Source organism: Talpa europaea (genome assembly GCF_964194135.1).
Source record: "Talpa europaea genome assembly, chromosome: 14".
In the NCBI taxonomy this organism is placed as follows: domain Eukaryota; kingdom Metazoa; phylum Chordata; class Mammalia; order Eulipotyphla; family Talpidae; genus Talpa; species Talpa europaea.
The window spans coordinates 18,081,148-18,094,505 of NC_140082.1; the positions used below are offsets into that span (position 1 = coordinate 18,081,148).

The window sequence follows — 13,358 nt, forward strand, 5'->3', positions numbered from 1 at the left end:
ACCGACTTCTTCATTCTGACTCTCAGAACTCTCATCTTCTCTGAAAATTTTCCTTTGTCATCTGCCATCTTTATGGAAAGAAACATTTTCTTATTTTGCCAGCAACCAGCGAGGCCAGGGTTGTCAGAGAGAGTGCTGATGTAACCCCTTGGGCTGCTTTCAGAAAGACCACGGGAGGGAGAGGATGTATCAAGATCTTCCAGAAGCCAGGAAAATTGGAAGGGAGGACACTCAGGGGTTTTGGAGCAGACCTGTTTAAATATCCGTGCTAAATTCCAGCCCAAGTTAGCCCACAAGAAATACGCTTTCCAACCTAATCTGGGGACTTAGCTTTGTACAAACACCATGGGCGTCCCGAAAGATGCATGCGCTTGATGCAGCCACAGCATGGCGCTGCTGATGGGACTAACTCAATCTGGGTTTTGTCCCCTCTGCTGCTGCGTTTGCCATTTTGCAGGTCTTCCGCCTGCCTTCAAAACTGAGGCTGTAACATGAACTTGGCTGCATCCAACCACACCTATTTCAATTTTAAATATAATAAATACAGTGAAGAAAACAGTAAATCTTCAATAAAGAGTCTAAAGAAAAGACAGCGGACACTCTGGGGTTTCTATCAAATGCCACATGATCTCTGGATGAATTTCTCGAGGAGGTTGTAGTTGAGTTCCTATCTGCCGGTTCCCTTCTCCAGTGTAGCTCTCTTTAGATGGAAACTTCATACTCTCTGGTTTCCTGCAGGAGAGAGAAGCACAGTTCTGTTAAACTCCTGCCTGGAAGAGCCACACATTAATGAGCACAGGCCATCACCTCTGCCTGCACCCACCACACTGACCATGAGACATCCATCGTCCTTCCACTTGACCCAGACTTGCTCTTATTGAACAGTTATCAGAAGATAGGACACAAGAGGGGCTTTAAAAGTGCTCGTGTGTTTCTGCTGTGCCCTGCCCCCTCCACAGCAGAGCGTGCCTTGCTAGTCCTTTGCAGAGCTGCACAGGGATTCACCCAACAACTAGCCAGTCCCAGACCCTCAAACAGGATGAACGCCCAGCTGAACTGCCTGCAGACTGATGAGAAAATCAACAGTTGGTGCTTTAAGTGAATGATTTTGGGGATTATTTTTTTTTGTTACTCACTGTAACAGTAGTTGGGATCACTGTAGCAGTAGGTAATTGACAGACTATACTAATAAGTATTAATAAGATCTCGTCTCTTAATTGCTATTTTTTTCATTGGCTTGACTGTCTTTTAGGATTTGAAAACAGGTTATATAGAGTACAAAATAATGTATGACCTCTTCTTACCAGTGCTGTATCTAGTGATGACATGTGGGTAGCAAGCAGCTCCATTTTCTCTAATATTTATGGAGTATGTGTAATGTAATCCAGGCCTCTGGGCCAGAGGAGCAGGAACATGTAAGAAGTCACAGGCTTTGCTCCAGAAGAGGTCACTGGGCCTCTCAAGCATGGGGAGATGAGAGGCCGGCACATCGTTCCACAGTGAACGTCACAGGTTGTGGTTTAGCAAAGTCATGACCAGGCTCTCTGTTCCTCATACTGGCCCTGATCTCTGCATGACCTCTCTCTTCTGCCCAACCTTCTTCGACTTTAAGTTCTACCCACCTTCCCTATCCCAGCCTCACTATCACCTCCTCAAAGATGTTTCTCCCTTCCCCTCCCAGCATCCCCATTATCTGTCCTCATAGCGCCCTGTCCAATTTCCTTTTTGTCAGCATTTAAAAATGATGATTAGTTGGAATTAAGATATTCATTGGCATATTTAATTGGCTATTCAAGGGGAGGCAGGGAAGGATAATGATGCAGCATCAGGTAGAACGTGCCCCTTAGCTCCAGGCTGGGCTTTCTGGTTGTATACAACCTTGGCCAAATTATATTTTTCCTCTCTCTGAACTTCAAGGGCCTCACTGGGCAATCAGAGATAACTGCAAGAATCAATTGCAAAGAATTGCAAGGAATCAAGAAGATTATGCATTGAAGGTGCCAGGCTCACGATGGTTATGATTGTTACAATCATGGGTAATATAATATTATCTCTTGTGCAGGACTATGTGTATCTGGTTCATGATTGTATCCTTAGTTCCCAATGACAGGCTGTCACTCAAACATGTAGGGATGGCGCACATGGCCAGCCAATAGGAGTGGAGTTGAACAGATGCGTAGGAATGCCCATCTACCAGGCACTGATGGACCCTGACCTGCCCTAGCTGTCTCTCCGTGGGTCTCTAGTGTAGCCCCTTCTTTCCGTGAACATTCTGCTAAGGGTGAACAGGGCCACAGGCTTGTCATCAGCTTTCAGAAAGCTGGTTCTCCAGCAGTGATCTCATCAGATGTCCTGGCAGGATGAGACAGGACCTTGGGCCATGCCTTTCTACCAGTGGCATTGTCATCAAAAGGAAATTAAAGCTTCAGTTTTAATGTTGGCGAATCTGGGCAGATGGAGAGGGAGGCACCAAGGAGCACAGCGAGATCAACTCACCCCGGTCTCATAAATGGGGTTGTCAAACTCGGTTTCCACGGTGATCTGGCTGTAGGGATGCGAGTACATCAGGGGTAGGCGGAGGTTGGAGTAATAGCGACATCTGCAGAAAAGACAATCAAGGAGCGAGAAGTTACTTCTCCTGGCCTAGGACACACCTTCAAAGGAAAAGGAAACACTTGGTGCCACTTCCTGAGCATTGGCACCTCCGAGAATAACAATAAGGAGGTGTGGGAACAGCCTCTCACAGGTGCAACTCTGAGGCGCTTGAAAGCTGTAATCATAGTTGCTTTCAACTTAGAACCACATAAGGCCGGTTGCTTCTTTAATACTAAGGCAGCAACAACCTACTAAATACTATCTTGCCTCAGAACAGCCATCCCTGACCATACATTTATTTAAAGGCAATTCCTCTGTTACCACACTATCTCTTCACTGTGCTCGTCATAAAGCATTATCATTTACTGCAAACTGCTTCCCTCCCTCCACTAGCCTGTGAGCTCCACAGGGCTGGAACAATTTATACTAGGACCTACCCCAGGGCCTTTGCACATGCTGCTCCTCTGCCTGGAACCCTTCTCTGCCAGATATTTGTGTCATTTATTCATTGCCTTCAGGTCCTTACTCAAATGTCATTTCTCAGTGGGGCCTTCTCTATGGACCCTACCTAAAGTTCAACCACTATCCCGACGCTACTCCTCTTTTTCTCCCTTCTGGTTATTCTTTTTCTATTTATCACCTTCTAATATACGACATACTTCTAATGTACTTACACTACATCTGAGAAAAGAAAGCAAACACTGTAAAAAAAGAACAATAATGTAAAATTATATATAAATAAATTATTAAAAATAAACAAATGAAAAACTTGTGAATAGTGACTGCATGAGAGAGGGGCCTGCCCTGTGAGCTGTCTGTCTCTCCCCTGCACCATGCTCCTTGAGGCGAGGGATACAGTCTCTCTTGCTTCCTGAGTATGCTCAGCAATCCTACCAGAAGGGTGGGAGGGATCCCATATAAATATTTACCAGAGTTGAGCTGAATCACAGCATCCCCACAGTCACACCCTGAGGCTCAGAGAGGTGACATGCCTGCTCCTCCCTACTCCCTAGCGCTGAGCTGGGGCCTGAGTAGGTGGCAGCCGCCCATGCCCCTCCCTCAAGCTCCTACCTGGTGATATAAATGTAGGCTCCTCCCAGCAGCAAAGAGATGATGAGGACCGGGATGAAGATTGCCAGGGCCATGTTGCCCCCTTCCAGTGAGGTCTCTGCTGCCGCTTCTGCTACTGAACACAGAAACTAATGAGGCCCTCATGTCTCCTGCACTCCCCCACGCAGGTCCCCAGCTTCCAGGGGGCACCTGCTCTGCCCCTTCCACACCTGCTCGGAGAGCTGACGCCACACAGCCTTAGACTGGAGGGCCATCTCCAGAGAGGAGAGACAGGAATGAGAGAGGAAAAGGGACGGGCTTTGCCACGGGGTCATCCTTGGAGGGAGCGGGAGTGGGGGAGGCGGCTGGAGGGGTTAGTTGTTTGAATCCCCATCATACAGTGCCCGTTTTATTTTATTTCTTTATTTTAAAGATTTATTTATTATGCATACAAGCACTGGTGTACAGGCCAGAGGTGTGGGAGGCGGGGAGAGGATTCACCAGAGAGAGTGGGGAGCAGAACAGGCAGATCTACTGAAATACACGGCTGAGGGGAGACAGGAGAGGTCTGCTGCGCCATGTGGGTCAGCTCCCTGGCCGGGGATCGAACTCCTGTGGCAGTGGCTGCTGATGGCTTCATAGTGTTTTGACTTAACCCCTTGCGCCACCAGGCAGGCCCCCTATTTTTTTAATGGGGGATGGTGTACAGTTGAAATCTGGTTAAATTACAATTCAAGGGAGACACGGAGAAAATCCCCAGTGAGGTGTGGGGCACGCAGGTTCCCCTGACACTCCACGGAACGGAGAGGAGAGGAGCAGCCTGGAACTGCGACTGGGTGTGGGCAGGTGCACACCACGAGGCTCGCTATGCGGTCTCTAAGCAGAGTTCTGCAACCTGGCTGCTTCTTGGGGAGGTGGGCAGCTTGAGCTTGTTGCTCCCGCTTCCTGCTTCCTGACCTCCCCAGAGTGGGTCCTTCCCAGAGCTGCCGCAATCAGACCCTCCAGAAGAGGGCGCTGGGCACCCAGGTCAGTCCTGCCAGGCGACGACTCCCCCAGCGTGAAGACCCAGTTCTGATGCTCAGGGGCCACGGGTCAGTTCTCTGGGAGACCACTCGGCCTCCCTGGTAGCCTCCTGTCATCCCCCAACGTTTGTGGAAATTGCAAGAACTACCCCGGCCTAGCTCAGCTGGCAGGGAGCCCCCGCCTCTCTTGGAGACTAGGTGCTTCTGGCTGCCTTTCCTCTGCGGTTCTCCGAGGCCACTTCTAACAGCACCGGGCTGTGCGCCCATCTCTCATCCCCAACACCAAAGAATAGGGTGGGAAAAACCGACCCTAGCACCACAACAAATGCACGAGCACAGGTGACGCTTGTGATCTCTGCGCAGCCCCGGGCCTTTGAGATGTTCTTCTGGCAAAAGACAAAAAGGATGGCCACAGAGAGCCGGACACCCCATCTCTTCACAGGGGGCCCAGCAGCCACTCCGCCCTGCACTTAGTTTGAGCCCTGCCCCTGCTTGCTTGGGCTCAGCATCCTCCCTAACAAGGACGGCACCTAAGAGCCTACGAGTCCCAAGGCCCAGATGCTCCGGGTGGACTGCTCGCTACCAGAAAGCTGGCTTTTGTTCAAACAGCTGGCTCCAGAAGCAATGCTGACAACTGCACACTTGGTTAAAACATTTTAAAATGCAACGGTGTGTGTATATTTCTGACATCAAAGTCAGCGTAAGTGGTTTTGTGCCAGACTGAATGGAGACTCTGCAGGGCGCAGAACGCTTCCCCTACGGAAGGGGCGGGAGGGAGACGGAGCCACAGAAACAAGACCCGGGATGGTTCTCACATCTGTTCCACACTGACACGCTGCACATGTCGTTTCTGAATGAAAAAGGAGAGCAGAGGGCAGGGCCTGCAGGGACATGGATGTCGGGGAAGAGAGATATGGGGGTTCCCTCAGGAGGAGCAGACTACAGAGCATCCCTCCCAGGGCCCGCCCGTGGAAACCAGGAGGGTGAGGGTGAGACATGACTGGATTGAATTTCCCCAAACTCTTCCCCAGGGGCGAGCAGATCTACAGCTGGGTTAGCTCTTTGCAGGTTTGGGACTCGGAGATTTTACCTCATCATCATGAGCAGAATGAGTGTCGAATCCCCCTCGGGCCATCGTTAAGACCCTAAGCTGTAAACCCCATGATTTTTTCTTTCACAACCATTTGTTTCCACGTGACCTTCAGCAATGAAGAGGCAGAGTTTTTTTTTAAGCACCTGGATAGAGCTAGTCAAATACGTGCTTGTGTTTTCTGCGAGGAGTCTGATTTATAGGATATTTTCCCCTCCGGAACTCACCTTCTAAAGCGTGTTCAAAGCTGTCTTGATTAACTGAAAGAGAAATCAGAAGCGTTGGTCAGTGTGGCGTGAATTCAAACAAAAATGAGGCGCAAAAGCCCAGGTCACTCTTTGCTGATGTGAGCGCTGCATTTTAATCAGGAATCCTTTTATCCAGAATATTTCTCTGGCTGCTGTCCTGAGTGGAAAGGCCTGGACAGATTCCCTTCCTCAGGTCTGAGAGAGGTGAGAGAAATATGACAGGCACAGGGCACCGGCAAGAGCAGTGCGTGACCACTGAGCACTCGCCCGGGTCAGGCATCTTTTGAAGAGCTGCGGCGATATCTGCTCATTTGACCCTCCGGACACTCTCAGGAGCTGGATGCTGCCATCACCCCAAAAAGCCACTATCCAAACAGTGGCTTGGAGGAGTGAAGCAACTTCTGCAGTGCCAGGCAGCTTCCCAGCGAAGATGCAGGATTTCACCCTGGGGCTGCTAGACTTTCTCTGACCTCTGCTCTGCACCATGCTCTTCGGGCCTTTTTGCTGCTTTCATGGAGAACCAAGGATGATGACTGGTGAGGCTCAGGGCAAAAGCCAAAACCCCCAATCCAACGCGAGAGGAAACTCTTCCTGCTTGGAAACACACATGTATGTGACCCTTTCTGATTTCATTTCTATTCTAAATTTACTTGACTAGGATTTATATTCTATGTGAAACTATTTTCATTCATACATTGCCACAGACCAGAACTCTCTGGAATTCATGTTTCCCTGCGTTCCCTGTGCATTTTCTCTGGAAGCTTGAGATGGTGGGAGGCTGGCATCTCTGCTCTCCGGCATTGGAGGCATCATGGTGGCTGAGCAGGACAAGGTCCCTACCATGGATGGGTTTCAAGGAAGCACAGTCCCTCGAGGAAAGGCTTAGATGAAAAGATTGTGTTCCAAGGGGTGAAAGGGGGTGGCAGCAAGGCCCAGCTTTAATCATGTGCCATCCACAGGGGAAAGGTGGGTGCATTATGATGCACGCATAACAACGCACAGCAGTTACAAAGATAAAGCAGAGTTATAGGTGTTTTTATTTTCCTAACTAGAGAGATGTCTGTAAGTGGGGAAAAGCTAAACAGAGTATTATGGGGTTTCAGAAAAGTCATGAGGCAATATTTTGCTTGAAAAATATAGAAAAGAAAATGTCATGAATTTTCTGACAACCCAATATATAGTTGATGACTTCTTTTTTGATAAGTGAACACCCTCTAGTTGTTTATTACAGTATGTTTATTTGTATAACTCAAAGGCAAGATGAGACTGGACACTCACAGGGATGGACATTAGGGACAGAGCCGGCTTCTGGGGCGTGGGGGGTGGAGGGAGGAACTGTGATGCTTCGTTTTTAACTTGGCTTTCTTCTACTTCCTGCATAAGATACTGTTGTAATTAACACAAAAAGTCACTGGGCAGATAATGTATAGAGTCAGAAATGGTCCTTGTGTGGTATTCTTACTTAGGTGTCTTAAAAACAAACTCTAGTTACCCCTACCCTCTCAGAAAACTTACCAACAACATTAAGTTAACTCCTATTAGGACTATGCTAGAATCATCACAGGAAATCTTTACTCAGGAAACCAGCTACAGAGCCGGTTTAGTTTGTGCAATGGAAAATAAATTCAAATGCAGGGCTTTAATCAAAATTATGGCAGGAAGTGGGGGTGGAGGCAGGCAGCTCTCTTACATCCTAATTGCTGCTTTCTTAGTTTGCTCTGCTCTTTCAATGGACCCCTTGGCCTCTTATTAAGAACTGCTTCAACAAAGCATTTGCTTTCCATAGGATAAGCCCAGCTTAACTCCTAGCTGAGTAAATCACATCCTTTATGCTGGTGCTTCCCACACTGGTGGGTGATAAACCTCACCGGTGGATAAACCTGCTCTTGGGTCCTGCGCTGAACCCAGTGAATGGACACCTCCACGGAAAAGTCCGGGAATGTGTTGATGCCAGTGCCCTCTGTTTGGAGCCCGCAGCCTTCAGTGGTTCTCAAATTCAAAGTGCAGATTTCAACAACCTAGAATTTGGTAAGGCAATCATTTCAGCCTCCCTGCCCCCGTCAGTGACTCTGACGGTGCAGACCCAGAATGTCTTTCTAATGAACTCTCTGGCTGATTCTGATGCTCAGGGACTGGCTGGTTGAGATGCAAGTAGACATTCCTGAAGTGCGCCCTGACGACCTGGCTGTGGAAAAGGCAGGGAATTTACAATCCTCCCCTGTGAATTCCTCTCGTTCCAGCTGTGTGGCTTTGGGGATGTCACTTAATTTCTCTGAGCCTCTTCTTTCTCATCTCTAAGTGTAGAAGATAACTCACCTGTCTTAGAGGCTTAACGAGGTGATTCAGGAAAACATTGATGCAGGGTAAATAATTGTCAGGCTTTTCTGCCCTCCCGCCATTAGGATTGATGATGGATCCCTGCGGTCCTGATTGCATGCCTGATGGCGGCCACCTGGAGTAGGGTGTGGTCCTACATAGGTGGGTACACCTGGGCTGAGAGACTGGGCTTATAATGGCGGTGTCACGGGGACGCCAGGAGAACGGAACCACCAGAAGCAGCAGAGCCAACAGAGAAGCAGAGACCAGGAGAGAAGGCCGGCGAGCCCAGAAAGAGTGAAGATACGCCAGGGGCTGGGAGGCCTGCCAGCCTCATGGCCCCCCAGCACCCCTGCCTGCCGTGTACCTGGTAAACGCAATAAAAGCCTGAAAAAGCCACCGAGGGCTCCAGGACTCTCCTTCACTTGTCTGCTTGAATTATAGAATCTGCTCTGTGCTCTTCCTTGCGCTACAACCGAAAAAACAGGTAAAATTCACAAAACATAAGAGTAACTCATTAAAAAAAAAAGACATTTACTGATGTTTCACAAAGGTCTAGAAGTAGATAATTTCTGTCTTTTCTCTCCAGTGTCCTCCGCCCAATGACTTTCTGTCCTGCGTTTCTCACCTCACTGGTCCAAGCCAGCTGCTATAGCTCCATGACAACTGGAAAAAGCAGCTCCGGCCCCACACTTATACAATATGTAAATTTAACGATATTCTCAAATTGTTACCTACAATTCTTTCCTAAATAAGCCAAATGCTTTATTAATTTATTTTTTTAATGAAAACATTTTAAAATGTATAATTCAGTGGCATTTAGCACATTAGCCATATGGTACCACAATCACCTCTATTCTAAAGCTTTTTCACCATTTCGAAAGGAAACTGGACCAATGAAGCAGTTACTCCTCCCGCCCCTCAGCCCCAGGGTAACGCCACTTCACTCTCTCTCAGGATCTGCCTATTTGGGATATTCATATAAATAGAGAATTTGTGATCATTTGTTCCCAGCTTCTTTCACTAAGCATAGTGTTGCAAGGTTCACGCGTGTTGTACCAGTGTAGGGGAAGTGATTATCAGGCTTTTCTGCCCTCCTGCCATCAGGATTAATGATAGATCCCAGTGGTCCTGAATGCATGCCTGATGGCGGGCACCTGGAGTGGGGAAGTGGGTACTGGGCTGAGACTGGGCCTATGAGGGCGGCGTCACGGGGATGCAGGGGAACATGCGAGAGAGGAAGGGAATGAAAGTGAATGAGCAGAAGAGAAAGAACTAGGCCACGAGAGATTGCCGGAATGCCCAATAAAGAGTGAGGACTTGCTGGGAGCTAGAAGGCCTGCCAGCCTCCTGGCACCCCTGCCTGCCATGTACCTGGTAAAATCCCAATAAAAGCCTGGAAAAGCCACCGAGGGCTCCAGGACCCTCCTTTACCCATCTGCTCCAACCATAGAGATCCTGAACTGTGCCTTCCTGCTGGCACTACAAACAGGCATCAGCTTTTCACTCCTTTTTAGGGCTGAATAATATTCTTTTTTAATGAATATGCCATATTTTGCTTATCCATTTGTTGATGGACATTGGGTTATTTCTGTCTTTTGTGTATAGTGCTGCCTTGCACATTCGTGTATAAGAATTGGCTTGAACACTTGTTTTGAATTATTTTGTCTATACCCCTGAACCAGAAATACAGCGGGGAAAGTATTTTTAAGTCTTAAAATATTTGGAGTTCATGATTAAGGCACTTGGGGATCCACTGAAGTTATGGGTACCCAAGTAGAAATGTAAAGGTGCATGCTTCTTTCTACCGGGTGCAATATTTCTGAGTTTTTTTTGTGTGATTCTCTAAGGGGCATTAATAAAAGGTTAAGATTTACTGGTCCAAAACACTGAATGCATTTAGGGTGTACTAATTGCACACCCCAAATACCCAGATAAACGGGCTCAAACCAACTGGGTGTGACACAACTTAATTTCAATGAACTAAAATACATCCCCTCCCTTTTTCCCATCTCCGAGATAGGGCATCTTACAATCAACGGTTTGTTATCTCTACCACCAGGTGGTGCCCATGATCTCCGTGCGGGCTCTCGCTCATCCAGGCTTCATCAGCTTTTGGGGAATTGGTGGGAGAATACCCCCAAATCAAACAGGAAGCCCAAGCTACCCTGGGGAGTCAAGTGATTGTGAGAAGTGGATTCAGTAGATGGGAAGCATCTAAGCCATCTTGTGGAAGGGGGAGTGAAAGGCAGGCTGGCTCCGGGTTCTGACAACAACTTAGAAGAGAGCTCACTTCAGTAAGTAAAAATGCTAAGACGGCACGTGTTATAGTTTAAATGGCAGCGATCTGTTACTTTATCAGTTGTGCGGGAAATGATGGTAGCATCTTAGATTTACTAAAATACAGTAGCTTGGCGCTTGGCTTTTTGGAGCACATTCAGATTCCCTGCAAGCTAGTCCCGAAGCTCCGGGCCCCTCAATTCCCATCCATGTAGGTCTCTTTACCTTTGCAGACAGGCAGCGGCCCGTTCCAGTGGGATGGCTGCCCCAGGATGCATCGGATGGTCACTTCGCCCATGAGCTCGAAGCCTTCGTAGCACATGAAGGTGAGAGACTCCCCCGGCAGGTAGAGCCGCTTGTACAGGATTTGGTACCCGTTTTCAGGTAACCCTGGGTTGTCGCAGGCCAGGGACTCCTCCGCTGCAATGCAAGCCAAAGGAGCTGATGAAATGAGCCCGATGGAGTGGGACTTGCTTGGAGCCCACGCGTCTGACTTAGGCCCGACTGCCCTGCATCCCTCTCTACCTCCCCACAGTGAACTGTTTTCCACTCCCCAGACTCCCTTTGCTACCTCTGGGCACACGTTATGGTACAGTCTGGTTGAAAATCTTACTGGCTGTGTGACCTCCAGCAAGGACCACAACCTCTCTGAACCTGTCTCCGCATGTAAAATGGGAATACTAGTAGTACCTATCTTGTAGGGATTTGGAAGATTCACTAAGATAAGTGTAAAATGCTTGCCATGCTCTTTCCATGCTCTCAGTGAGCAATGAATAGATGGTGTTAAGTTATGAAACATTCCTCCAGCTTCTTACCTTACACCTCACCTGATTACCCAACCTAGACAAATCTTGTCTTTCAATGCTCAGTCCTCATTTTTTCCTCCTGCAGGAAGTCTTCCCTGATGCCCCCAGTGTGTAATTGAGCCACTAGTCTTTCATACTCTTCTGCCCCAGCACTGCATACATTGTATTTAATTATTTAATATAAGTTTTTCTCAGTGAAGATGAGCCGGTTAAGACATTCTTGAAGCTCAGGGGCATCAGAAATTACTCTGACGTATACAGGGGGAGCACTATGAATGACCCTTGGTAGCTTAAGACTTATTGGAGAGTTGAATCTGCAGGTTTAACCCATTCCAGGCTCAGCATGTGATCTAATTCCTTCTGCCAGCACATAGGTAGGACACAGGGGTGAATAAAACAAATATAATTCTTGGTCCCATGGAACTCTTGAGTAGGAGACGCACAGTATAATAAGGATCTCTTCTGGAACCTCAAATGCTTGGCCAAGACTAATCCTTCCACTAAACCAAGATCAGCTCTATGCTTGAAGTTCACACAAGGGTACATCAGAGCAGGCTGGACATGCATCCAGTTTCCGTGCTTGATCCTTGAGTCAAATCACAATGCCTTCCTTAAATCAATTGTGAGGCCCTTAGATAGTGCTCGCTTATGAATCCATGGGAGATGCCTAAAAGGACTGGAAAGGAATCATCAGCCTTGTAGAATGAGCCTAGGGTATGAGCTGCAGGAAGGGAAAAATCTTACTTTCATATTTATGACATCTAGGACTCACTTCCAAGATTCAGTTCCCTACAAGCTGTTGACCAGCGCTTTTATATTTATAACACATTGATGTATCATTAAAAAAACAGGTTGGGCATGTGTTACCTTTATAATAAATGCAAAGAACATCATGGTCAGGACCTGCATCCATCATGCCCTAATGATTCCTCTAAAAAAGTCTTTGAGTCTTCACTCCAGCTGAGCTCTGTTCTGCTGGGGTTGGCTCTTACTGCTGCATCTGCAAAGCCTGGCATATAGTACCTGCCCAAATAAGGCTGCTTGAAAGAGCACCTGTTAATTCCCTTGCAGGAAAGTGAGAATAAAGTGCATCACCTTGTGTCCAGTGACCCGGAATTCAGGCCTGGCTGTGCACGTGCCCATCTGTGGGCAAGACATTTGACCTCTCTGGACCTCAATGTTCTTGTCTATAAAATGTGTGATTTACAGGGTGGAAGGGAAGCAAGTGGTCCTTAAGAGAAGGCAAATCTCAGGTGAGTTACCTGCAGTGTAGCAAAATGGTCAGCAGGTGGCAGTGGCAACTCAGTAGGATTTCTCCACAGCCCTGCCATTTCCTTTCACAAATGAACATATTAATGAATCCAATACGTATTTATTGAGCACCTTCTATGTGCCAGGCACTTTCCTTGGCCCTGGACCTATATAATGATAATCCAAGATAGACATGGTCCCTGCCTTCATTTAACTTGACATTTATGTATTCCATAAACATTTTCTAGGTGCCAACCCCATGCTAGGCACTGTCCTGGCCCTAGGGACATAGTGACAAGAATAAATTCTTAGACCTGGTTGTAAAGGAAAATACTGACAGCAGGTTTAGAAAGATTAAAGGGAGGCATCCTCAGCTCTTCTCACCTGGCTGTTATTAGACCCATACCAAGGGCATTATTTCCAAAGCTCTCTAGATGATTCCACAGTTCAGCCAGAATTCAGGGCTGAAGGTTTAGGGCTCAGAACAGCTGCTTTGGTGTACTGACATGATTAAGGAATTAATAATTTAACACTTAATTTCCAAGGTATTCAAGTATATCAGTTCAAATCCCCACCCCCATATCCCCCAAATCCTTACAGGTAGCAACAGTAATGACTGGAGTAGCCACCACTTACTGAGAGCCTCCCAGAAGCCAGGTGCTCTTTGGAGGGTCCCATCTATTAACTTATTTAATTATTG

General features: G+C 47.6%; 1 protein-coding gene across 1 annotated transcript in view; it reads right to left on the minus strand.

The window, feature by feature from the left end:
- Positions 1–702: 702 nt before the first annotated feature.
- The window catches only part of SEZ6L (seizure related 6 homolog like), a gene marked incomplete at both ends in the record, with an annotated part of 166,670 nt that continues 154,014 nt past the window's right edge, over positions 703–13,358 (minus strand). The window contains 5 exons of the mRNA XM_084253700.1: positions 703–732; positions 2,497–2,599; positions 3,667–3,781; positions 5,985–6,017; positions 10,827–11,021. Of these exons, the coding sequence (XP_084109826.1) occupies positions 703–732; positions 2,497–2,599; positions 3,667–3,781; positions 5,985–6,017; positions 10,827–11,021 (476 nt within the window). The remainder of the gene's footprint in view (positions 733–2,496; positions 2,600–3,666; positions 3,782–5,984; positions 6,018–10,826; positions 11,022–13,358) is intronic.